Source organism: Crinia signifera, chromosome 12 (assembly GCF_055691185.1).
Source record: "Crinia signifera chromosome 12, ASM5569118v1, whole genome shotgun sequence".
Classification (NCBI taxonomy): Eukaryota; Metazoa; Chordata; class Amphibia; order Anura; family Myobatrachidae; genus Crinia; species Crinia signifera.
This window is the reverse complement of record NC_139228.1, coordinates 50,818,648-50,846,476: the sequence shown is the minus strand read 5'-3', so window position 1 is coordinate 50,846,476 and position 27,829 is coordinate 50,818,648. Positions and strand designations below refer to the sequence as shown.

Sequence of the window (27,829 nt, the reverse complement as noted above, 5' to 3'; positions counted from 1 at the left end):
ACACACGCAAACACATAGAAAATACTGGGGAATCACAGCTATCCCCAGTACATCACCAGTTAGCAATGACATACAACCAATTGGTACCAAAGTAACTGCGAATGATGTTCTGCGGTTCCCTGGCTGAAATGGAAGGAATCTTTAAAAGGAACACAGGGAAATACAGTACAGTAATAACTCCTGATCCCCCTCCCCCCCCCCCCACACACAAACACACATATCCCATAAAGTAATGAAGAAACTGTCCTAAATAAACTGCAAAAAACCTAGTGCCTCCATATAAGTGTATAGCGCAGCAATGCCCGTGGAACAGGCACAGACCGCAGTATGCAGACATCTCATTAACAAACAGCAGGGGCGGGCCCTGGGTCACTTTCCTTTGACGTGACCTATAGAGGAAGAGCACGCCAGACACATGGATCTGCAGGGTTCCGCCCATTTCTTTACAGAGATTTTGCTTTTCTAATGATTTAATAGCACTTTATAGAAATGGGGAAAAACAGACCAGAATCTCGCTGACTTCTGCATATACCCATGGGCGCAAATCAAAAGGAAGCAGACTGATACCTACACAATTATCATCATACGCAGAGACAGCTAACAGCCACAAACAAACCAAGATAGCCAAAGTCTCCCTGGAATGCTTAGCTGAAGCATATGAATGGTCAGGCACCCGGTTCCTAATTCGTGTCCCCTATCAGCACGGAAAAGGGAGGTCCGGACACATTACAGGCCACATGACACCCCGGACAGTGGACCTGAGGCTGCTAATTACACTGCTATAACCTATCATGCTGATGCCAACTACCTGGATAAAAATCCCTGCCCCCACAGACTGGTCACAATTACCTCATGCATTGTTCTGTCACAACTGAAAAGTCTATGAACAAACAGATTGTAACCATAACAAAACAGGTTTAATTGTTAATGGGAGCTGGAAGTTGCTTGGCGACAGCTACAAACAAATGGCTAGAGCTCCAGTCCAGGACTGATCCAGCCACACAGACAACAATGTCCTGAGTAAGTTTGAGCCCCAATCTCTGCAGACACGGCACACGTACACGCTGTGCATCAGGGAACAGAGCGCTGGATGGGACGGATGCCCTGAGCCAATCACTGCAGACACGCCACACGTATAATCTGTGCATCAGGGAACAGAGCGCTGGATGGGACGGATGCCCTGAGCCAATCACATGCATCAGGGAACAGAGCGCTGGACTGAGAGTTGGTGCAGGTAAATCCGAACAGAGAGGACGGTAGGTTGGCCTGATAAACACATATATACAGTAAGTGAGTTCTGTGTATTCGATGCACCGTCTTACCTTTGATATGCCTGAGGAGAGGTGGGAGGGGTGTTGAATACATGAGAGTATGGGTGGTAGGGGGTCTTCTTCAAGGCTTGTATCAGGTTCTGTCGGTATTCTGGGTCTATGCACCACAAGGATCCCTTCCCGATACTCTGGAACACAAGGAGAAAACACAGAGAGTTAGATGGAGCTGGTCAGTAGAAGTAACTACGGGTTCAGGGTGTGGGTATTACAGGAGTTACACACAAACCAGTCTCAGATGTTAATACATTTCTAAAAGGGGTGTCTCTGCCGACACGCTTATTGTAAAATACCCTCTCCAGTCCAGCCCCACACACAGTAAGTTATGATACGGACATTGGGGCGTAACAAATTGATGCAATAAACAGTCTATTGTGGAGATTATAGGCCGCTCGCTATCCCATTATAGCCCTTTATTTCCCAGCATTATAATTACTTATTTTCCGGATAAACTCCCGAACCCATATATTATCGTTGCTCCTGCAACATAATCCCCTATAGGTGCGCGGGCTCGGGGCTAATTGTACATCAACCTTTGACTGACCGATCCCAAGGCTCTGGAAGCCAACATTATTTGAAATGAAGTGCAAGTCTTCCGATCTGTGACGTAACCAAGGGCTGGCAGCCGCCGGCCGCAACCAAGGGCTGGCAGCCGCCGGCCGCAACCAAGGGCTGGCAGCCGCCGGCCGCAACCAACGGCTGGCAGCCGCCGGCCGCAACCAACGGCTGGCAGCCGCCGGCCGCAACCGCCGGCCGCAACCAACGGCTGGCAGCCGCCGGCCGCAACCAACGGCTGGCAGCCGCCGGCCGCAACCAACGGCTGGCAGCCGCCGGCCGCAACCAACGGCTGGCAGCCGCCGGCCGCAACCAACGGCTGGCAGCCGCCGGCCGCAACCAACGGCTGGCAGCCGCCGGCCGCAACCAACGGCTGGCAGCCGCCGGCCGCAACCAACGAATATATTCAATTATTGCCTTCTGACAACAAGCCTGGCTCCCGAAGCTCGTGCCACTGCTGCAAACAGGCCCCACTTCGCCAAGTAACATTGTTCTGTATGTACCTTACAGTCATTGACTAAAGATTACCAGGGATGGCAAACACGTCTGAGATATTACCCAGATTCTTACCCTGAAATCCCCGGTATATGTGCTTCTGCTGGAGTCTGTGGCCCCAGCCTGTACAGCTGTACATGAGTGCATGACCCTACATCTACTGACCTCATTCTTCTGAGGGTTTCATAAAAACCTCTCCCCATAGGAACACTTTATTACGCGGAGAGCTCCGCTTACAGGCGGAACCGTGCACCAAGCGCTGCCTTTACTGCTCTGCATATTATAAGTGACAAAACAAAGATTTATTAGAAGTGTAGATGTGCGAGGACACAGGAAGCCATTGTCATCTCCCCGACCCTTCACATCACTCATAACAGAGAGACTCATTTATCCACAATTCCTGCTGTGTTATAATACACTGTGTCCGTAATACAGAGCAAAGACTTCCTGCCTGGGCCGGCTGCTGCGTCCATATACCCCAGCATTACACTCCCTGGGTGAGCAGCATACACATCAGAGTATTGATCGCTGCCTTGCTGCACGAGCCAACTGACCCCTAGGACAAGAGTCATTCAGATAAAAGGTACTTCTAAATATTGACTTTGAGCAGAGCCATCTAATAGACTCCTGAGCTTTGTAGTAGAGGAGAGTCACAGCTAACAAACATTCTCCACTCAAAGTATCCTCAGCCCAGAGGGATTTTACTGCCCCCATTGTTCTTCCAGACTTTGCTTTGATCAAACACTAGCACATTGTAAATAGGTTTGTTTCTTCCTTTTCCCCCAAAAAGCATTCCCATACTCTGGCAATTAGGCTTTCTGTATATGAACCAATATGCATTATAATTCGGTGACATCACAGAGCACAGCTTATCCAGCCACTAGGAGCCAGTGGCATTACTGAGAGCACAGCCTATACAGTCACTATGAACCAGTGACATCTCTGGGAGGGAAGCCTATCCAGTCACTAGGAGCCCGGAACATTACTAAGAGCTCAGCCTATCCAGTCATGGTGTACAGTGACTGCATGGTCATTTTCACAGAAAACTATCAATATCTGCACATTGCCAGTACACATGCAAGTTCTGAGCTGCTGCAAGACTTTATGGAAAAACAAAGCAATAACAACTCAAACACGATCCAATAGAATATGCTGGCACTACATAAGTGGCAGTTTGCACACTGTGATTACACAAGAGATGCAGCATATCTGCACCGGACACACAACTGCTGCAACATCCATAGTGCAGCTGTATTTATGATGCTCCCAGGACCCCTACAGGAATGTGAACGCTGCTTTTGCACTGCCCACAAGGTCAGGAAGAAAATCAATATCTCAGACTAGTTTATGAGCGATTAATCCCCATTTTATGGAAGGTGGTCTGCAGCAACAGTAACCACATGTCACCCCTAACCAGTGGGAAATATCCGACTTCCAGCGGTCTCCTAGGCAACAAGTGACTTGTGATGAATGGTGGATAATCTCAGCGCTGTCACAATGTATCGTCTATTCTGCGTACAGAACAATGTAGCATTTATGATACAGGGATGGGTATGTGCATAGCTAGACACTGCAATCTCATCTGCCATTCACTCCATACTCGCATGGTCTTAACAGGGGGTTGTTTGTGCGCCCCCAACCCCGGGCAAGTGGTAGACCGCACAGAACCTCAGCTTAGCCCTCCCAGGGAATTCTGCATTTGGAGGATCTTATATAGCACAATAAATCCACATCAATTTTCAGGTGGAAAAAAAAAAGGCTCAATAATAGGTACGGCGGTGGTGCAAACAATGTGGGAGGGGCAGGTACAGCGGTGGTGCAAACAATGCAGGGGGCTGGTACAGCGGTGGAGCAATCAATGCGGGGGCAGGTATGGCAGTGGTACAAACAATGCAGGGTTACTGGCAGTAAGTGGGAATCAAGCATGCAGTGTGCCAGTCAGTGTACATCAAATGTGTGATTGCTCCGGTATAGCCATTAGAGTAAATATGACCATGCGTGATGTGAGTTACATCTGGTCCTCTGGGACAATAGAATCAGAAAGAAAGAGATTAGTCCAACAACTTTTAATGAATACGTCAGATGATCCAAACTGGCTGTCTCTATCTGCGCCTGGGGGAATAAAGCGCTGCGGAACCCTTCAGTCCCCATCATGGTCAGCAGCTGGGTGACTGCGCAATGCAGCTTTATCTGTGTAATGCAAAAAGACAGGAGAAACTGCATCCGCTTTCTTCCCACACACTGCACGGCGTGTAACTGAGACGTCCCAACACGGGACAGGATTATCCCACAAACTGGGAAATCAGAAACCATGGAAGAGGAAAGCAATGCTAACTGTGTTACGGCCTGAACAAGAACCTTAAATAACGTTAGAACGTCCCTCAAGGTGAAATATGTAATGAGGAGTCTTCCAACGCCCACAAAGGTCCCCCCGCATTTACCTGTAATAAGCAGATACATCACCAAACTACAGAACCCCCAGATTCACAACCAGTCAGAAAAGTTAATACTGTTCAAAAAGAAGGGAATGCCCAAAATACTGGGTTGCGGGAGACACTTTCCAGGCTGGATGCAGAACCCTTGCAACTACAGATGTAAGACACCCTAATAACATCCACACAATTCTATGCAAACATGGCGCAGGTAATCTACATTGTGCTGAAATGCAGCTATTGTTCTCTGTTATCACCCATTCTCTGACTAGGTATGCATGGACAGATCAATGCCACACATTTCTTCCAGATCCTCCCAGCTGCGGAGAACACAGAGAGTCACTCATCAGGACGTAATAAAGCAGACACCCCAACCCCTGCCGTAATACATTCGTGTTTGGCCTGCAAATACAAAAATAAGACGCTTGTAAGACCCTTGGCACCTAAATGTCAACAGGACTCTAAGCCAAGGACGTCTCCATATAAATCATATTACACCATAGAACATGACACCGGGCCTCTAAATATACCCCAAAACTACAGGGCCATAGTAAGGTAAAACACTCCCATCAATCAGTACAACAGCGACCAGGGCAGAGCAGTACACAGCCGCCTCCTCCCGTCTTACTAATGCATCACTCTTATACGAGTCTGCAAGACAATAAAATGTTTTGTCATTATTAGAACTATTAGATAAATACTGCCGTTATAAAATGTACATCAAAAAGAGGTTTTTATACGCCAACATCTGGTTTGTCATTCCTTTCCCAATATTAACAGTTTTAGGACACATCTGCAGGGAAAGTCTTTATATAAAAAGGTGCAGGGTTTGACATAAGAGGTGGAAGCCGCCACCATTCATGTAAGCTACTAGATTGTAAGCTTCTCAGAGCAGGGCGCTCTTCCCTCCTGTTGTCAAAGACCTCTTATCTTCACATTTAACTCCCAGCTCTCCCATACTCAAACACTCGGTGACATCTTCATCACTATACTCATCTCAGTCTTTGGCCACCAGTCCCTAGTAGCACATTGGTCAAGTCCCCACTACTTACATTTAAGCTGTAATGTGTATTGAACTGTGGCGCTCTTTTTACCTGTACTCTATTTTTATTATTTATTTAATGTAATGTTAAGTTTTGTCTCCCTGTACAGTTCCTTTTGTATGGCGCTGCGAAACACTTGTGGCACCTTGTAAATAAAATTATTATAATAATATAATTATCTGGAACCGGCAACGTCACAGATTCACAACTCTTACCATATGCCGCGAACGTAACCATATGCCGCGAACGTAACCAGAAATAACTGAATTACTAAGCATTCCTGCGTCATATTTATTTACTGTAGAAATCAAGTTATTTTATTTTCTATACAGCCGTATTGCGTTTGATAGGACTTTCTCTGCGCCTTGGGCGATCCAATCACGGAACAACCCACACAGCTGATTACTCACAATAGAAGTTCCAGGCATCGCTGCAGGGCAGGCCCACTCATCACCCTATTCCCAAGGCGGACCGCCGGCGTTGCGATCATTCTGCTTACCCCCAGATGGAATGTTGCTAAATAAATGATGACGTGGTCTTGTTTTCTGCAAGCTTCTGGAGTTTCTAAATGGAATCATCCTTGCAGACAGAACATGTGTCAGCATGTTCGAAGATATGGATTGGTAAGGAGACAACCGATGCCGGTATACAGGTGAGCGATCTTTGTTAGTGTCGCTGGGGTGCGGGAAATGCGGGTCCCAGTAACCACATACCTCCAATTCATGACTCTGATTTATCCAGCCAGACTTATAGCGGGGAAACACATCAAGGTAAAATTACTAAGCTTGTAGAAATGAAAAGAGGTGATGTTGTCCAATCAGATTGTGTCTATCATTGCATCCTAGAAAATAATAGACAGTATCTGAATTGTTGCTATAGTCAGCATCACTAACACATTCAGTGATTCAGCATCACTGGAACATTCAGCCTACAACCCAAGTCATTTTACTCCGGAGAAGCTGCTTGTGCCTCCTATTTGTAATGCGGATAAGTCATATTGTAAAAGGGTAAGTTCCGCACACACAGTGGGTGCTATGTAGTCACACCACAACATGCAAAGAGGCTAGATGCAGGTCATGACAAAAAAAAAAAAAAAAAAAGTGAAAAAATGCAGATCTACAAGTTCCATACACTCACACTCAAGATAATAATGTGCCAGATACCAGAAGCTGGAGTGACTGACAATGTGCCAGATGCACTAAGCTTCAAAAGTGATAAAATGGAGAGTGCTAAACAGCCAGCCAATCATCTCCTAGCTGCCATGTCACAGACTGTGAAAAATGTCAGGTAGGAGCTGGTTGGTTGTTTATCACTCCATTTTATCACTTTTTGAAGCTTTGTGCATCTGGTCCAATGTGAGGGACTGGGTGCTCAGTAACATACAGGACTGTGCATTAAAGTAGACTGCGCTGCAAGTAGTTCTACCCGAGCCCTGCTCTGAGCCTCCCCGTAATGCAGAGGGTTAAAGCTGGAAACCTAGCCAAGCGTTTGGAGCCATGCTGCGATACAACCTGCTCTGTGAGTGTCTCACCCAGAGAGCCCGCAGCTATACAGTGTGCTATGGGGGAGACATGGGTACATTAACCAACCAACAAGCGTGGCCTTAAAATTCCCTGTTTACCTGCGATTGTGACACCGCTATCCGTGTACATTAGATAAATACATGGGATCAATACAGATCTGATGCAGCAACTGTGCTATATACCAAGTAATATAGTACTACAGTGGTACAGAGGTGCTACAACACCAATTTCACAGTAATCGGCTATACCACCCTGCGGCTAACACCTCCATAGCACAATGCTAAGCTTCGGCATTTAGATCCCTGCGGCTGAGTACATGGTCTCCCCGCGGGTCGCACGATTCTGTCTCACATCGAGAGAAGCTAATCTTATGACACTGCCGGAGTACGGTTATAGGATAACTCTTCACAAGCATTCAGTGCACGGACGCAGTCACCAACTTACTTGTTTGGTCAACTGAAAATAATCCTTTGTAGGGCAGAAAGCCAGGAAAGCCTGGTTATCACTGCTTAGTAAATAGGCCTCTGACCGACTGAAATGCACATAGAGCGTGGTCTCGGAGTCACATAATCCCAGACCCCAGACGCAGCACAGACAAACCTGCAGGGTATATAACTAGATTATTTAGGATATTGTTCCATATATTACTGATAACGAACCTCCTGCAAGGAGCCATATTCATTCTAAGGACATCGGAATGTAGCAGCTATAAGTGATGACCTGAAGGACACTTACACACTATAATAGACTATAAATTACTGCGACAGTAACACTGTGGCCTGCACACTTGGTCCATGACCTCTGGGATGTCCTTGTAATTCACAGTAGGTACATTAATCCATATACTGTATATATCACCATCATAATCTATACGCAAATGGTCCTGTAGTCCACCTTTCAGAGCAAGGGTCATCGCAGAATATAATCTATTACTCGCACACAGCACATCTTCTACCGGGGAGGGGATTCATAGTAACACCAGGGAGGGGATACACACAGTAACCACGGGAAGGGACAGTAACCCCGTGGCGAGTGTGTGTGTGCGCACGCACGCCCCCAGGGGGTATATAAATCTATATAGGAGCTGCCCTCCACTGGGAGGTGGTCATGACTAGTGGTAACTCTGTAGCAGTAGCATGGTGACACAGGATAAAGGATGCACTAAGCTTCAAAAGTGATAAAATGGAGAGTGATAAACAGCCAGCCAATCAACTCCTACCTGCCATGTATCAGACCGTTTGAAAAATGTCAGGCAGGAGCTGATTGGTTGGTTGCTTATCACTCTCCTTTTTATCACTTTTGAAGCTTAGTGCATCTGGCCCAAAGTGATAACACAGCAGTAAGCATAGACAGCGCTCCAGCTGCTGTCGCACTACAAATCCCTATCTTTAACATCCCATAGGACTGGTGTACACCACAAGGAATGCTGTCACTTGTAGTTCCTCATACACTGCACTGCCGCCCATGTGACGGGGCATTTTGTAGACTTGGGTCATTTACAGCAGGAGGGCAGCTGGCCGAGGGTAAAATGTTTCCGTGGCTCCCTCCCCACCAATGACTGACTGCAATCCCCTATCCTGCATCGCAACATGAGCTTCGCGCCCGCCTCCCCCTGCACGCACAAACTGCCACATCAGGAACTCTGTCGCCATGGCAACTGGTTACTCTCCCTATCAACTGTGAGGCCGCTGCCATGGCGACACATATACAAGAAAAATTCCTCTCTGCAGCCGAGGACCAGATGGCAGCGAGTTTGGAAACTCACGGGCAAAAGGGATAGTGAGGGGGAGGGTGATTGCATTGACTGACAGCTTAGGTTACCAACTGGGAGCCTGCGATTCTTGGCGAGATGGAGATATAAATATCTATCTATATACATACATATATGGGGAGATAGACGTAACACAGGGATACTGTAAACCAATGATCCTGCAGGATGTGAAGTGTGTGAAGTGTGTGTGAATTTTGTTCTGCCCTTCCTGGAAAGTCTGCTGATACCCATATGTACCATAACCTGACATAGGTCTATGCTGTAACCTGCAGTGCAACCATCACTTCCAGCTTCACCTTCTGGAGAACAGTCTACACAAGTCTATGCCAATGTCACCCGGAAGGATGAAGTCGCTGACTTGCACCCATTCTTCCAATACTTTTCCTGAATACAAAGTTTTCTCTATGAAACATATTGCCGTGCTTTCTAAGCATGCATTTACATTAACACCTTATGGGCAAGCTTTATGCACCCTACACCAAAGTCTCCAATGGTTGTGTGTTCCCGGGGCAACAAGACTACACAATGCTGCCTTAATACATAGAGAAGTTTCAATAACAGAAGTATTGGGTTAGGTTACCAGCAGCGGCATGCGTACTTTATTGGATGAAGTCACTGACCAGGTCACCTGCTCATTCTTAGCCCCACCCAGTAATTATGGTAAAACAAGTTGTACTACACATTTACATGAACAAGATGCAGAATTGTTCTCGGCCCTGCTGGCACACTTGGCATCAACACACTAAACGTCAGTCATAATGTGTATATGGAAGACCGTTCTTGACTAGAGTTCTGAGCATTGGATGGGGCGTTTAGACCAGAATGTAGGTAAAAATAGTAAAACAGCTTCCAGGCTGGTGGGAAAACCTATTACCCTCAGGTTGCGGAGATCTGTCAGGTGACACCTGTTACAGCATCTGCGGTATGATCATTTACAATAGGTATATTCAGCCCCCGAAGGATTATCTTCTTTCGGTAATGAAGGTGAAGCCATTGACAAATCATTTCAAGTTGGCCAAGGTTTCTGTTGCTACCATCACAGTCATGACTAATCGGAGGCCATAATCTATATCACTGCCTGCGAACCTATCGCGCCGAACAGGAGGAACCCAACCGTAATATCACATAGTATATAATCCACAGGCCGCTGGTATTAGTGACACACCAGGATATACGGGCACATTAATCCACCAAGCGTAGGATACAGCTAGAACATCAGTCTCACAGTCTGGTGGGAAAAGGATCTTTTGTGACCACTTAAATGTGGCAAAGATCACACATTCCTTGCTACATTGGTGCGTAGGCATCAGATAAGGAACATGCTGGGGTATTACTACCATGTCACTGCGTTTCTTAGAGGCCTGAGGGTGCCATCTGTGAGGAACAGGCACAGGTAGGTGGTACATCTCCTGACCTTGGTAAAGTCCGTTTACGTCTCTGCACCAGACATGAAAACAACAAGTATGGAAAGTTTTATTGTATAAAAATGCCAGAGACAGATAAGGCGGCCATAAAAATAGTAAGTCATATGATCTAGCGTCTCCTCGGTCTGTCACCAGGAAGGTAAAGTCACACACAGACATGTTCACACCTGTACAGAGGGGATGTTTCCACGCACAATGTCTGTCACTAGCAGACAAATTCCACCATGTTACACTTATACACATTACAGATGGCTCTGGTACACCGGTACAGTCGCCGTAATGTCCACCTGCGCAGCGTGAACTGACAGGCGGCTATGGTACACCGGTACAGTCGCCGTAATGTCCGCCTGCACAGCAAGAAGCAATATTGAGCTGTCGAACACCGGTACAGTCACCGTAATGTCTGCCTGTGCTTTGCGAAGCGATAGGAAGCTGTGGAACACCACTACAGTCCCCTCATGTCCCTTTGCGCAGCATGATGCGATAGTAAGCTCTGGAACACCAGTACAGTCAGCCTAATGTCCCTTTGCACAGCATGATGCGATAGGAAGCTGTGGAACACCACTACAGTCAGCCTAATGTCCCTTTGCGCAGCATGATGCGATAGGAAGCTCTGGAACACTGGTACAGTCGCCGTAATATCCAGCTCTGCAGTCTGCCAGGAAGGAGCATTCAGCCAACTGTACTGTTCTTTTACCAACGCAACCAGTTGCAGTGTCCGCGTATATAACAGCATAAGAAATATGGCGTTCTGCAGTATCAGACAATCGTACTTGTATAATTCTGGGCATGCGTTAATTTATGTGTGATATATGAAATATCGAGGAGCCAAAACATGCAGGAATGTCAGACAGACAGTAACAGACTGTGCAATATAAACTGCAGCAATGACAACAAATGTCTGGGCCCTCGCATCACAGTAACAGCCTGGACAATGGCGCCAAGTCTGTGCTTTTCTCTGCGAATGGTTAACATTTGTCACTCACTGGAAGAGAATGCAAGGAATGAGTATACTGCACTGCAACGCTAATCAGCCCTTCTGAGAGGAATGTATTCCAATGCTCCCCTATGTGGTCATATAGCATCTGTCGTCACGTGACACACGCACCAGGCTACAGAGCAGGGGGAACACGCACCAGGCTACAGCGCAGGGGGAACACGCACTGCGTTTCCAAAGCGCATATGTCCTGCATGCTGAAACCTGGAATGCAGTGCCATGTTTTCTGCATTTGCAAACGGACTCTGCCTATAACTTCATTCAGCAATGGCGGAGATAGATAGATAGATACACACACACAGCCTTTCAATGGACCATATAAATGCCTCTTAAATGCAACATTGCTGATTACTGAAATGAACGTTGTATATTGGCGCAGGGTACCGCATCCCTCTTACACGGACCTAAAAGTCTGCAAATAACCAACACACTCTCCGTGCTTTCCTCCTCAATGTACAGTATGGAAACTCTTACCATAAATACTGTACTAGCGAGTCTGTGTGGTTGTTATTGCCTAGAACACAATTGGGTGGGCTCTGGTCACATGCATGTAAGCCCGAAACAGCGGCAAACGCAAAAACACCGCTCATTCAGCAACTAATTATCTCAGGAAACCTCACACACTAGGTTACTGACGACAGCAGATAGAATCATTGCCATTCCTTCCAAAGGCCTGGCACTGCTGATCACGGTCGCTGGAGCCAGATAGAGATGGGGGTGTCACAGTTACAGTGATTGCCCACATGTACCTAGGTGGCAGCAGGCATCACAGTTGCTGGAGCCAGCCAGAGATGGGGGTATTCCCAGTTAGTGATTCTCCACATATACCTAGGTGGCAAGGGTGTGGATCGTATTATCGACCCGACTTAGGTTGACAGGCATCTGGGTCGACATGGGTTTTTTTCACAGTTTTTTTGACCCGAATGTTGGCACAGCCGACATGGACACAGTTGGAAGTCAACCGCAGCCCGCTGCGCTCGGCACACTATTTTTATTCCCCCACCACACCCTAGTGGATGGTAGGGCGTGAAATACTGCCTGTCGGCACATGTCTGCTCAAAAAAAAAAAACAGTGAAAAAACCCATGTCGACCTAATGCCGCCCATACACGTCCTGATGCGGGCGTGCCTTCTGTGCTTAACTAGCATCCATGACATCGCATTGCATGCCTTGTGCATGCGATGTGATGAAAAGCAAGTACAAAAAGTATGTGCAGCACATACTTCTTGTACTGTGTGATGAGGTGACGCAGGAGCGCGCACCTCAAAGCACACATCGGGACATGTATGGCCACCTTAAGGCATTTGTCAACCTAAAACAATGTCGACATTGTCCCATGTCGACCTAGACACCTGTCAACCTTCATCCATGTCGACCTAAGTCGAGTCGACAATACGACTATATTGGGAACAGCATTACTGAGCTCTTACCTGACTCCTGTCCTTGTCCACCTTCTTGAAGCACTTATTCAAGGACAGATTGTGTCGGACAGAGTTCTTCCAGCCCGTGGGGGCATTGGCAAAGTAAGGAAAGTGTTCCAGGATCCAATTATATATATCCTTTACCGGCAGTCTCTTGGTTGGTGAATCCTCGATAGCCATAAATATGAGGCAGCTGAAGGAGTAAGGGGGTTTGCAGTTGGGGTTCTGCTTGGCATCATAGGGCATGTCGGACTGTGCGGGAGAAGGCGGAGTGTCGTCATCAATGTCCTGGACAGGACTGACGCTCCGTAATACAGTGTCCCCAAAACTTTTCAATAAGTTCTTGTTTTCGTGCAGCCAGTTCAGATTGGTGAGTTCCTCGTCGTCCACGGCACCTTTCTCTCGGCCCACTCTGACTGCAGCCGGTGGGAAGTCTAAGTCATCATCATCTTGGAGGGGGCTGGATAACCTACCGCTCCGGAAACACTGGCTGGAAATGCTGATCCCGGTGCCTTCCGGCTTCTTACTGGGAGGCATGACTGGACCCATCTAGGCAGAGACTCCTGTGGGGGACAAAAATATAGCATTAATTACTGTAGCGGGGTACAGAGCCAGGATACATATCATCTGCCACTTCCTACAGCAATGCGAACCGCGGTGCCAGGCCAACTACAGCTACGCCAACCGCTGTGCCAACTACCGAGTCACCAACCACGGTGCCCTGCCAACTACATTATATAAGAGTCCCGTACAGTGATAGATATAGCCTCATGCAGCGTTATATACAGCCTATGCATTATATAGGAGCTCCAAACAATGCTATATACAGCCTGTACATTATACAGGAGCCCTGTGCAGCGTAATATATATATATATATACACACACACACTGTACATTATATAATAGCCCCATGCAGCATTATATGCAGCCTGTTCATTACATAGGAGCCCTGTACAGTGTTACATACAGCCTGTATATTAACAAGAGCCCTGTACAGTGTTTATATTTATATACAGCCTGTACATTATAGGAGAGCCCTGTACATTATATAGGAGCCCCATGCAGTGTTATATACAGCCTGAACATTATATAGAAGCCCCGGACAACGTTATGTACAGCCTGTACATTATATAGGAGCCCCGTTCCGCGTTATATACAGACTGTACATTATATAGAAGCCCCGGTCAACGTTATATACAGCCTGTACATTATAGTACATATTTAGGAGCCCCGTGCAGCGATAAATATATACACATTTACAGCCTGTACATTATATAAGAGCCCGGGGGCCGGACAGTGAAAGGTGCAGGGATCGGTCGGTGAGGGACCCGAGCAGCGGCGGGTTAGGTGTCCTGGGGTCGGAGCGGAGGAGACCGAGGCTCAGACCCTTGGCCCCCGGTATGTGACTTACCCGGCGCCGGGGCCTCACCGCACGGCCACTCTCCTCCTCCTCCTCCCCCCCGGGGTGGCCGCCCTGAGGAGGGGGGGGGAGGGCGCAGCACGTGGAGCGGGGCCGGGCTGCAGGAGGCGGAGCAGGGACACTTCCACACAGCAGCCGTCGCCGCCGCACATGACCTGGGCCGGGGGAGGAGAGAGGAGGGGGCGACCGAGGTGACTGACGACCTCACTCAGTGCCTCCCTCACTTCTTCTCCGGCCTGCCTCAGTCAGTGCCTCCCTCACCTCAATCTCCGGGTAGAGAGTATATCCCCTTCAGTTTTCATTACAGGATGTGATGTTCAGTGAGGGCGGAAGTTGTTAGATGCCCATACAACGTTTTTTTTTATTTTATCTGTAATTCACGTAGGTGTAGATTTAGGTTACTTTGTTTTTATTTTAGCTGCATTGTACGCTCGCACGCCACAGATTTACATTCTCCCTCCGTGTATACGTGGACCCAGGGTATGATGGGAAAATTGTCAAAACTGAAGGGGATCTAGACATTATTACACTCAGTGCCCGCCTCACCTCATTCGTGGCCCGCCTAGCTCAGTACCCGCCTCACCTCATTCCGGGACTGCTTCACTCATACACCTTTCACACCAGAAATGCAGGGACAAACCCGGGAATTACATTCCCGGGTTGGGACCCTTTCACACCAGAAAAGTCCCTGCATTTTCTGGTGTGTGAAGGGGGTGGGAAGGAGACAGTCAGAAGGTGGGGAGGAGGCGGGCAGTCGTCGGGATGACGTCGGCAGTCAGCGGAGGTGGTAAGAATACTCACCCCGGTTGCTGGTCCTCCGCGCAGGCTAGGGCTCCACACAGGCGGCGGCGCAAATGACAGGACAGGCGGCGGATAAAGATGACGCAGCTCTCCAGCACCCTCACTGCCGCCAGGAGAGCTGCTTCATCATCCACTGCCTGTCCCGTCGTTTGCGCCCGCGTGGATTCCCGGCCGGACAGCACACCGAGGACCGGCAACCTGGGTAAGTATACCCTACCCCATTCACACCAGCCAGGTCCCCAGGAACAACCCTGCTACCTAGCAGGGTTGGATTGCCGGCAAATTAGCCTGGTAATTTGTCCCGGGTACCTATCACACCAGCGGTAGTACCGGGTTGTTCCCGGACTCAACCCGGGAATTTAGGCTGGTGTGAAAGGGGTATTAGAGCCCGCCTCACCTCATTCCTGGGCATCACACTCAGTGCCCACCAGACCTCATTCCTGGCCTGCCTAGCTCAGTGCCCACCTCACCTCATTCCCGGGCCTGCGTCAAATCAGTACCCGCTAGGGTGGCCAATCGCGGGATCCTGGGAATTTGGCCCCAATATTTGAATTTGAATCGGACTAGTCTAATGTTGGGCAGCACTTGCTCAGAGGCTGCCCTGCTGCTCCTGTGCAGCTCAGACGCACAGCGTGATATGGTCAGAGGTCACACTGTGCAGCCAACCAAACACTCCCCGCACCGCCGCTCTCTATAACTACTGGAGGCTCTTCACTGAGAAGAACTTGCCTGGGTTAGGCGTGACTGTGTGCAGCTGGGAGGCGAGCGAGTTGTGACACCGGAGGTACAGTGCTGCGGCCTGTGCAGGGTGACCTATGGGTCACCCTGCGTAGGCCGCAGCACTGAACCCGCTCGCCGGGATAGAAAAATGCCCCGGAATTGGCATCCCTAGTACACGCCTCACCTCATTCCTGGTCCTGCTTCACTCAGTGCCCGCCTAACCTCATTCCCGGGCCTGCTTCGCTCAGTACCACCTCACCTCATTCCCGGCCTGCGTAGCCCAGTACCCGCCTCACCTCATTCTCAGCTTGCTTCACTCAGTGCCACCTCACCTCATTCCCGGCCTGCCTAGATCAGTGCCTGCCTCACCTCATTCCCGGCCTGCTTCGCTCAGTGCCACCTCACCTCATTCCCGGCATGCTTCACTCAGTGCCCACCTCACCTCATTCCCGGTCTACCTCACCCACCTTACTTCATTACTGCCTCACTCACTGCCTACCTCCCTCACTTCATATGCCTTACTCAACTCATTATCTCAGTCCCTACCTGCCCGGCTCAGTCAGTTTCTGATTCCTCCCTACCGGCCCACTAATCTCACCTCATTTCCTGCCAGCCTCACTCATCACCTCCCCCACTCACTACCTCACCGCCTACCCGCCCTGCTCATGTACTCATGGCACCAGGGCGACTGCCACAACCAGTCTACATGACCAGAGACTCGCCCTAGCGATGGTCATCCAATCAGAACCGAGAGTGGGGGCTTCTCGACAGTGGCGCTATGCTCTGTGTCCAGACACTGTACTGAGCCATAGTGTGCTCTCTGGCTGTCCCCCATCGATGGAGGAAAAAAACGATGTGGTGGAACGCTAGAATATACTATTTTTATTAATAAAAAACTATAAACTGAATATCACTGGGTATCACAAAATAAAATTAATTTATGAAGTACTCGGGACACCACCACCTGCTTACTTCTTGGAGCCTATCCTGAGCGTTGGGGCACAGTATGTGGCAGCTACACTGTATAACTTGGGGAGGTCACGCAATATCCACGGGTACTAATGAGGCTGTGCAGAGGACAGATGAGACCTGAGGCCATGTGGCTATACAGTACATCCAGCTCATGTAACCCCACTTGCGGGGCCTGCACACAGGGAGATGCTGGATCGCTCAGCACACAGCGCTGTGCAGCAATGTGCCACTGAGCGCTCTGTCAGTGTTCTCCGGTGAGAACATCGGCTTTGGAAACGGCGATTATAGATTTATTCAGCATGAGGGATTGTGCATCACTATCACTATGCCCTACACACACAGCAATGTAGGGGCATTTTCTAAGCAATCTCCTGAAATCGCTACATGTGTAGTCCCCATTATACTGTGAATAGGGCACTAATGATCCCATTCATGGGGTCTATAAACTTTTCACAGCAAAGTAAACGTTTATTTCTGATCTGGGAGCAGCTGCTGTGTGGAGTGTAACAGCCCCAGCACTAAACTTTATAACCACCATCAGGTTTACAGCAGACCCCTGGGGGCCTGTATACAGGTGCTCAGCAGGCCATTGTCATTTACAGCTGGCCATCGGGAGCCGGGGCAAGGGGTATACACGCGGCCATTGAAAGCCAGGGCAAGGGGTATACACGCCGCACAAGCAGCCACCATGAGAGAGAGAGAGAGAGAGAGAGAGTCCTGCAAACCCAAAACAAAACCAACATGCTTACATCATCGATCCCAAAGTGACCAATGTGTGTCAGCGAGGTGATGACATCATGCGGGTCACTATTACCACCCCATGCCCCCACACTAGGGACAATGTTGGTCGTGAAACCAAGTCAGGCAGAGATAAATATCTCTGAGGTGCAGAATCAGGAAGGGCACTAGTGCCGCACATTTATATCCTTGTTGGTAAATAAGCCTCATAGTCCATATGCCATTTAACCCCTTCAATAAGACTACCCCATCCACCAGTCCGCCGTGCCTTCGGTAGTGCTGAGTCTCTGCAGCCAACCTCCTTCTGTCTCAGTGCAGTCAAGCCTGTGGAATAGGCTCTTGGCTCCCCCGTACTAGTGAGCGCCACATGCAGGGACTTGGCCTCAGGGCTTTGTGCGTTACAATTAAAATCCCTTTAACGTGTAATAAGACAAAACTAATCTTTAGCCCTTGTTACTATAATTCCTAGACACACTTCACAGGGCCAGCCGCACACAGCTCTGACCTCTGTGCGCTCTTCTGGCTGGCCACACACAGCTCCAGCTGCATGGTGCTCCTCTGTCTGGCAGCACACAGCTCCAGCCACACCACGCTCCTCTGTCTGGCCCCACACAGCTCCCTCCTCACCACACTCCTCAGTCTGTTCACAAACAGCTCCGGCCCCACTGCGCTCCTCAGTCTGGCAGCACAGAGCTCCGGCAACACACAGTTCCAGCCTCACCGCGCTTTGCTGTCTGGCCGCACAAAGCTCCAGCCCCACTGCGCTCCTCTGTCTGTCTGCACACAGCTCTGGCCTCACTTCGCTTCTCTGGCTGGCCGCACTCAGGAATAGGTTTATTAAGCTCGGTGAAGTGATAAAGTGTCTGGTCTTTATCACCGGCCAATCAGCTCCTACCGGTCATTATTCAAACCAAGCCTGTAATTTCACAGTTAGGAGCTGATTAGCCGGTTATCACTGATTAGCCACATTATCACTTCCCCGAGCTAAATAAATCTGCCCTGTTCCAGCCTCACCATGCTCCTCTGTCTGGCCGCACACAGCTCCAGCCCCACTTTGCTCCTCTGTCTGGTCACACATAGCTCCAGCCGCACCGCGCTCCTCTGTCTGGCCGCACACCTGATTCTTCAATGTACTTCGGCTGTATGCTGCTTGCTAGCACTGCACTAGTGTAACTGTCCTGCACATGTGATTTACATGGGAATGGACCTTTAACACAAATTAAAGACTGTACCCCTTACAGTGTAATCAGACCATGCATGAATAATGAGATGTAACAGCCAACAAATGTCTGAAGTAAGAATATGTGGGGCTAGACGTCTCAAGTTGTAGACGTCGACTATTTTTAATTGCAGTCATGCAAAACACATATTCAAGTTTATGAAATAATATTTTTTTACCTTCAAAAAAAGAGGGACCTCTGGCTGAACCCACTATTTCCTGTATAACTAGTTTCCATCGCTAAGGATTTGGCACACTACAAAGCAGTTCAAGATGCCGGTGGCAGAAGCCTAGAAGAGATTCCAGATGCCGGTGGCAGAAGCCTAGGAGAAGAGGTTCCAGATGCCGGTCGCAGAAGCCTAGAAGAGATTCCGGATGATGGTGGCAGAAGCCTACGAGAAGAGGTTCCAGATGCCGGTGGCAGAAGCCTAGAAGAGATTCCTGATGCCGGTGGCAGGAGCCTAGGAGAAGGTTCCGGATGCCGGTGGCAGGAGCCTAGGAGAAGAGGTTCCGGATGCCGGTGGCAGGAGCCTAGGAGAAGAGGTTCCGGATGCCGGTGGCAGGAGCCTAGGAGAAGAGGTTCCGGATGCCGGTGGCAGGAGCTTAGGAGAAGAAGAGGTTCCAGATGCCGATTGTAGGAGCCTAGGTAAAAAAGTTCCAAATAACAGTGGTAGAAGCATAGAAGATGGGGTTCCAGGTGCTAGTGGTAAGACCCATGATAAGTGGTTCCAGGTGGTGGTGTAGGAGACTGGGAGAAGGTGTCTCAAATGCCAGTGTAGGAACCTGGGGAATTGGGTTCCAGGTGCCAGTGGTAGGAGCCTGGGAGTAGGGGTTTCAGTTGCCGGTTCCAGGAGCCTGGGAGAAGGGGTTTCAGGTGCCGGGGGTAGGAGCCTGGGAGAAAGGGTTCCAGGTGCCTGTGGTAGGAGCCTGGGAGAAGAGCTTGTAGGTGCCTGGGGAATAAGCAGCCTCAGGTGCTGGTTTTGGAGCCAGTTGGTGGCAGAATAACCCATTCACAAGGCAGACGGTTCCAGGTAGTTACTACAGTGAGAGGGATCTGACTATTTGGTTTTGCATGAATAAGATGGGAGTTGGTTGGTATCTTTCTCTGAAGCTTAGTGCACAGACCCATGAAGCACTAATTTTCCAGCAGATGCTGGAGGCATGTTGGTATGAGAAGAGCTGGGTGGAGCTTGAGGAAGTTTCCTGTGATAGGTGCAGTGATGCATATTGCCCCTCGTCCTGTGCAAACCCTAAAAGTGGCACTTATTGCATTGGGTGGGGTTCGAAGACTGTGTTCGTGCCGTGTCTCATCCACCTTGCAACAGGTAAGTACTCAGGGAGGAGGGCGAGGCAAAGCAGATACAGAACTAGCGCATTGTATTGTTGCCCATCATAAGTCCCATTACATTCCAGTCCTTGTGCTGTGTAAGCAGGGAGGGAGCATCACTGTATAATGATATATAACAGCAGGTAAGCGCCTCTGGAGTGTCACTGTATATAATATACACTGCTCCAAAAAAATAAAAAGGGAACACTTACACTCCACAATGTAAAGGTGCGTACACACGGGGCGATATATCGCTCAATATCTCCTTTTCATCGGCGACCAGAGATGGTCGCTGATGAAAAGAAACCTCTGCCGGCGGAGCCGCAGAGGTAATTAGAACGGTGCTGAAAACGGGAGCGCTACGATATTGCCAGCGATTTCAGCCCATATCGCTGCCGTGTGTACACGGCTTTACTCCAAGTCAATCACACTTCTGTGAAATCAAACTGTCCACTTAGGCAGCAGCACTGATTAACAATCAATTTTGGATGCTGTTGTGCAAATGGAATAGAAAACAGGTGGAAATTATAGGCAATTAGCTAGACACCCCCAATAAAGGAGTTGTTCTGCAGGTGGTGACCACGGACCACTTCTAAGCTCCTATGCTTTCTGGGTGATGTTTTGGTCACTTTTGAAAGCTGGCGGTGCTTTCACTCTAGTGGTAGCATGAGACGGAGACTAGACCCACACAAGTGGCTCAGTTAGTGCAGCTCATCCAGGATGGCACATCAACGCGAGCTGTGGCAAGAAGGTTTGCTGTGTCTGTCAGCGTAGTGTCCAGAGCATGGAGGCGTTACCAGGAGACAGACCAGTACATCAGGAGACGTGGAGGAAGCCATAGGAGGGCAACAACCCAGCATCAGGACCGCTACCTCCGCTTTTGTGCAAGGAGGAACAGGAGGAGCACTGCCAGAGAACTACAAAATGACCCCCAGCAGGCTACAAATGTGCATGTGTCTACTCAAACGGTCAGAAACAGACTCCATGAGGGTGGTATGAGGGCCCTACATACACAGGTGGGGGTTGTGCTTACAGCCCAACACCGTGCAGGACGTTTGACATTTGCCAGAGAACACCAAGATTGGCAAATTCACCACTGGCGCCCTGTGTCTTCACAGATGAAAGCAGGTTCACACTGAGCAAATGACAGACATGAGTCTGGAAACGCCAAGAAGAACGTTCTGGTGCCTGCAACATCCTCCAGCATGACCGGTTTGGCAGTGGGTCAGTAATGATGTGGGTGGCATTTCTTTGGGGGGCCGCACAGCCCTCCATGTGCTCGCCAGAGGTAGCCTGACTGCCATTAGGTACAGAGATGAGATATTCAGATCCCTTGTGACACCATATGCTGGTGCGGTTGGCCCTGGGATCCTCCTAATGCAAGACAATGCTAGACCTCATGTGACTGGAGTGTGTCAACAGTTCCTGCAAGACGAAGACATTGATGCTATGGACTGGCCCGCCTGTTCCCCAGACCTGAATCCAATTGAGCACATCTGGGACATCATGTCTCGCTCCATCCACCAATGCCACATTGCACCACAGACTGTCCAGGAGTCTAGGAGGAGATCCCTCAGAAGACCATCTGCCACCTCATGAGGAACAAGCCCAGGCATTGTATGGAGGTCATACAGGCACGTGGAGGCCACACACACACACTACTGAGCCTCATTTTGACTTGTTTTGAGGACATTACATCAAAGTTGGATCAACCTATAGTGTGTTTTTCCACTATAAAAACACACTGTGTGACTCCAAATCCAGACCTCCATGGGTTAATAAATTTGATTTATATTGATCATTTTTGTGTGATTTTGTTGTCAGCACATTCAACTATGTAAAGAACAAAGTATTTCATAAGAAGATTTCATTCATTCAGAACTAGAATGTGTTATGTTAGTGTTCCCTTTATTTTTTGAGCAGTGTATAACAGCAGGATAATCCCTCTCTGGAGCATCACTGTATAATGATATATAACAGCAGGATAGCGCCTACACGAAGCGTCACTTTATAATGATATATAAACAGCAGGATAGCGCCTCTCTCTGGAGCATCACTGTATAACAGGGATGGGGAACCTTCGGCCCTCCAGCTATTGTTGAACTACACATCCCAGAATGCCCTGCAACAGTTGTAGCATGGCCACATAGCAAAACTGTAACAAGGCATGCTGGGATGTATAGTTCCGCAACAGCTGGAGGGCCCAAAAGTTCTGCATCTCTGCTGTATAATGATATACAACAGCAGGATAGCATAGTAGCAGCTTTACCAAGAACAAGAGGGCTGGAATTTATGTGAGGGCGAGCGCTACCGAGAACAGTCGGGTGGGAATTTATGTCAGAGCGAGCGCTACAGAGAACAGGTGGCCAGGAATTTATGGCATATCCAAACACTCCTCTAACACATCCCCTAACATGACACTTCCCTATTACTCACATGACAGGCCCCCAACACTCCCCTAACATATGCCCAATAGTCCTATAACATACTCTAGCCCTAACGTGCAACAGAGTCTGACATCTGCAGACAGGCGCCCGGCGTATGTGCACTGGAGACGTTATCTCACCTTGGTTATGGCAGACAAAGCTCCACGCGCTGTCCTGGACAGACCTTTAGCGCAAGGTCTGACCCAAAGTGACACTCCTACACCCTGCAGTAATGTATTCCTTATGATGTTTGGGGTGATCTCCCCTTGGAGTTGCGCTCACATTTTGGCTGGCGCACTATACAATGACTCACATACACTCTTCCCCTTTATGGAACGTTTGTACACAAAATTTTTAAACCCAGATTTATTCATTTTCAAACAATGTGACCATCGTGCCTTAGTCATCCTCCCAGCGTGAGGCCTTCTAATCACTATGGAGGTTTGGCCTTCAGCTCTCAATGTCCTGCTGCAGCCAAAACATCTCCTCATCCTGCGACCTGTTTATCTTGTTATGATTTGGAAATTTGTCAGCGTTCCAGCTAACAGAAGAGTGATTCAGACTTTGGCCCGGAGTCTGGCTTTTCCCCACAGTTAGGGAACGAGGACCCTAAAAATAGCATTCGGGACTAATGGGAGAATTATCGACAAAGACCTCTGAGTATAACATGGAGGAGACTAGATCACTTTGTGATGTCTGAAGGGGCGACTGCCAAATGCAGCAGCCGGGCCTCCAGTCAGCCCGTGGATGGATGCCCCGCCTCCAGTCAGCACGCAGATGGATGCCCCGCCTCCAGTCAGCACACAGATGTATGCCCCGCCTCCAGTCAACCTAGACATTGTCGACCTAATGACCACATAGCCTCCAGTCCAGGTGGCCATACGCTACTGTGATTCCATCAGGCCGAGAAATTGGGCAAGTCGCATGTGTTTTTGATCTGCTGCACGTAGGATCTGTCGGATCGCACAACTGACGGCAGCACTTGCTGGAATCCATGTACAAAATGTTATACATCCCAGGAAGGTGCCTCAGCATGTTCATACACCAGCCGCGGGCACACCCATTCACACTCGTACAAGATATACGAATGGCTAAACATAAGTGTCGCCCTCTAGTGCACGGAACAGAAGCAACTAGTGGTCGGTGGCTGCGTCTAAAACATGACCCATGTAATACAAAGGACAGGGTAATGGGATAGTGCGTAATAAATTATATTCAGTATTATGCACCATCCCGTTACGCGGTGCATAATACAGAACAACATCATCTACAGACTGCTTTTATATATAGAACGGCACGGTGCATAATATCATCTACAGGCCGCTGTTATATATAACGGGATGGTGTACAATACATATCATCAGACCGCTGAGAATATAATATATATATCTATATCTATCTATCTCCACACACTACAAGGCTATTTTTCAGCAGGCTCCAGCAGGAACTGAGGCCCTTATTCTAGTTCACTCTTATTGACAAAATATTTCTTAGATGGACAAAATCATGTGCACTGCAGGTGAGGCAGGTGTTACTTGTGCAGAGATAATTAGATTTGGGTGGGGTTTTACACCTGCCTCACCTGCAGTGCACATGATTTTGTCCATCTAAGAAATATTTTACCAATGGAATGGCGAGATGGCGTTTCTGCAGCCGTGAGTAATGAGACGCTAATAGTCCCCATGATGGCTTCTCACAATCTCACATAACAGGCATTTTACATGGTTACGTCTCACGGCACCGCCACCTCTGTGAGGGATCATTTCTCATTCCTGTGCTAACGTCATTCCCAGGAGAGGCCATTGTTCCATTATTTCCATATGTATATGCCAGATAATTCATCAAAACATTTTGCTGTGTCCAAACACGACCAGGCCCAACTAGTGCAGACTTGGGATGAGCCCCTCAGGAATCATCTATAGGGGACGCAGGGAAGAGTTACTGTCCCGCCACCACTGGCTTTCCCTCAGCACTCGTAGGTCCTAGCCCCACACACCTGACAGCAGCAGCATCCTATTCGGTTTTGATGCCGTAGAGATTGTATGCGACTGTAAAGCCGATTTGATTTTGGCTATACAGGTCGAGTCTCCCTTATCTGTGTATTCTAAAAACAAAAATGTTCTGAAAACCGTGTTTTTTCTGAATATTTTTTGGGGTTTTTTTTGGTTCCCCCACCCTTTTTCATTCCCCCAAGGCCTTTGGGATCCTCTTCAAAGGTATCTCTGATCCCAGGGGTGCATTGTGCGAGTGATGTCATCGGCGCACTCACACAATGCACCCCTGGGACCAGAGATGCTGCTGAAGGGGATCCCAAAGACCGCCAGGGGACCATGTAGGTATGAAAATCTGCAAAAATCCCTTATCCAAAATGCTCATGGTCCCAAGCATTTCACATAAGGGATAATCAACCTGTATAGGCAAAATCAAACTGAAAAATAGTCAAAATGGAACAGTGTGTACAGGGCTATCATTACACCGCACGCGTGTACAGGGCTATCGTTCCATCGTATCAGTCAACTCATCATGGGGGACCGACAGCTAAAATACTGGAAGGTGTAGGCTACAGCATTGGCGAGTCTGGTAGTCGAGCAGATGACAGACTATCGGTCGACAATGACAAACGGTCCACAGGTTTGTTTTTTGGGGGACTTTCGTCATCCACATGGTTTCTGCTTGGGAATGGCAAAAGTGGCCTGGCCCTATGCCTGGTGTGTGCATGGCAGCCATGCGAGAGGGCGCGGTACACAAATTGGGTCACATATTCACACCAATAAAAATGAAAAACTCGTATTGAGCTTCCCATGTACTTTTCTTGTGCTGTTGTGCTAATGACTGTCTGATCTATACCACACTGAGAGCAGCATACAGCGGATTAGTGACAGAGCTGCGCGGACGCACTTGCCCCAGACATCACCCACGCAACACTCAGCTACGGAAGTGGCGTAAATCACATTGTAACAGGGCCTGCTTACAAAAGCAGCATCCACAGGGGGCGATGTAGAGTGGGGCACCACTTTCTGGGTGCAACTTCCACACTAAGGAGGTTATTCTAATCTGTTTGCACCCCGTTTACCACGATTCTGGACGGTGCTACACATCGTGCCGCCATCCACATTACTGGCCGATGCTATTCCACCTGCCGCCATTCACGTTACTGGCCGGTGCTACTCCTCCTGCCACCATCCACGTTACTGGCGGTGCTGCTACTCCTGCCGACGTCCACATTACTGGCCGGTACTATAGTTTGAAAACTTGTCTTTGATATATGTATATAACCCCCAACTTATAATGATGTGGGATGGATGGGGGGGGGGTAATAAAAGCTTTTTATTTTTATTTTTTATAACCCATATTCTGAGACCTCCACAAGTTGCAGTGTGGCGCCTCTGTGACAGACAGGCCTGTACATGTGGTCAGCACACTGCCCACAGTTGCCCCTCAGGCTGTGGCATGACACAAGGCAGAAGGGCACCCCTGGGAGAGCATCGTGCTCTGCAGATGCCCGTGTGTGAGGGGGAGGCGGATTTCCAGAGGTTTCTGTGATAGGATTCCCCGTCTCCCATGCAGGGAACAGCTGTCCGGAGCGGATCCACACCCCGGGGCACCACTGGCTGGGCTGGAATCACTGCAGCCCTGGACTGTGTGACACAGACATAGAGCGAGACAAGTCTGATTATCCCTGCACACAGCGCACACTGACAGCTCACCACAATGCAATGAGAGAAAGAAACGCTTTAGGTCTGCGCTGGAATATGCAAATAAACCCACAAATCCCATCCGTGCGCCCTGATTACATTAACTGCCGGCTGCTACCAGCCTCTGACGGGTTAATTTCCCCAGACAGCCCTCCTGTGCATCGCAAGCTAAACATGGCATGCAATGATATATTTAGCACCTGCAACTTTGAGGTTCCGCTGGCAGAGCAAGGGGCTTGGTGCGATTCAGAGCCCAGGTCACGGTGCTGCCGCCGCCTCCTGTCCTTATAATGATCCGAAAGTAGATTAGAAATGATCGGGCACTTACTTGGTACGGTGGCTGCTGTCCGTCCAGCGCTGCGAGCTCAGACCTGTACGCTCCTGTTTCTGCAATTGTGTCATGAAGACTCGGAGCTTGTACGTAGCTGTTGCCATGGAAACAAACACAGCAAGGGTAGAGTGCCAGCCTGTGTTAATTCCATCACCCATGAACCCCAGGGGAACACCAATAGCCGTCTCTCATCCCGTTCCTCTACAGATACCACCTTGTCGATGGGCAGGGGGACCCTGGTGCGGGCATGGGGCAGGGAGTCTGTGACAGTCTGCTTCTCCATAAGTTTGGGGAGATGGAGTCACAGAGTTACCATAGAAGGGTGTCACTGGCTGCAGCATCTTCAGTGCTACAGAGCTTTATGTCCATGTCATACAGTCTCCCCTGGAGAAGTCCAGGGCTGCAGCGAAACCAGCCCAGCAAGATCAGCCCCGGACAGCTGTTCCCTGCATGGGAGATGGGAAATCATGACTGCCAGGGTCACGGGTCACTTATCCCCTGTGCCAGAGGCTAATTGGTAACAATTCGGGATAATGCCCACTGACCTGTGTATAAGGGTGTACAATGGGCAGGAGGGGCCGCTGTCATTTTCTACTTATGGGATTGTTCCAGGGGTGACACTCGGGCATCAGCGCCAACAGTAAAGCTGCCCATACACTAGGTGACTTCTCAGAGCCGAGACAGCACCCAGGTACCTCCCTGGAGGCATACGATCTATTGCACGCATACGATCTGCTGGGTCCACGCCTCGCATCGGACCTGCTGTCATATACATGATTGGAGTTTTTTTATATGGGTTATCGCAGCAAACACATAAAAAGGTAACCAAACAGCATGGATAGGCCCTAGTGTATGATAGGAAAATAGATATTGAATCAATATATCATGCGCTACGGATTAGCAGCCTAAGGTACAAACCCAATGTGGAGCACCATTCCACAGATTAGACATACAATACCAAATAAGATTTGGGGTTGTCCCCTGGGCGCTCTTGATGTATACAGATATAGCTCCTCAATCAAGATGGAGAATACCGAAAAAGGAAAGAAAGTACAAATAGTGTGATACTGTAACAATCCTTTTACAATGATAAAGCTAAACTGGTTCTACTCCGTACCAGAACAATGGGTCTACTAGGAATGTAGACAACTGCGCAAATTGGGGGAGATCACTCCTTACAGCCAACTGCT

General features: G+C 48.9%; 1 protein-coding gene across 8 annotated transcripts in view; it reads right to left on the bottom strand.

Moving 5' to 3' along the window:
- Positions 1-27,829, bottom strand: part of FOXN3 (forkhead box N3) — a 92,711-nt gene that overhangs the window by 46,089 nt on the left and 18,793 nt on the right. For 3 of the 8 annotated variants that reach the window (XM_083166463.1, XM_083166457.1, XM_083166464.1), the window contains exons 2-3: positions 12,999-13,552; positions 1,323-1,459 (exon numbers count right to left, since the gene is read on the bottom strand). In XM_083166463.1, the coding sequence (XP_083022589.1) occupies positions 1,323-1,459; positions 12,999-13,538 (677 nt within the window). In that variant the 5' untranslated portion in view covers positions 13,539-13,552. Of the gene's footprint in view, positions 1-1,322; positions 1,460-12,998; positions 13,553-14,259; positions 14,280-14,401; positions 14,606-14,671; positions 14,693-26,508; positions 26,530-26,636; positions 26,734-27,829 lie in introns of those variants that run through there. The other 5 variants (XM_083166458.1, XM_083166461.1, XM_083166460.1 and 2 more) reach the window with 5 other exon arrangements.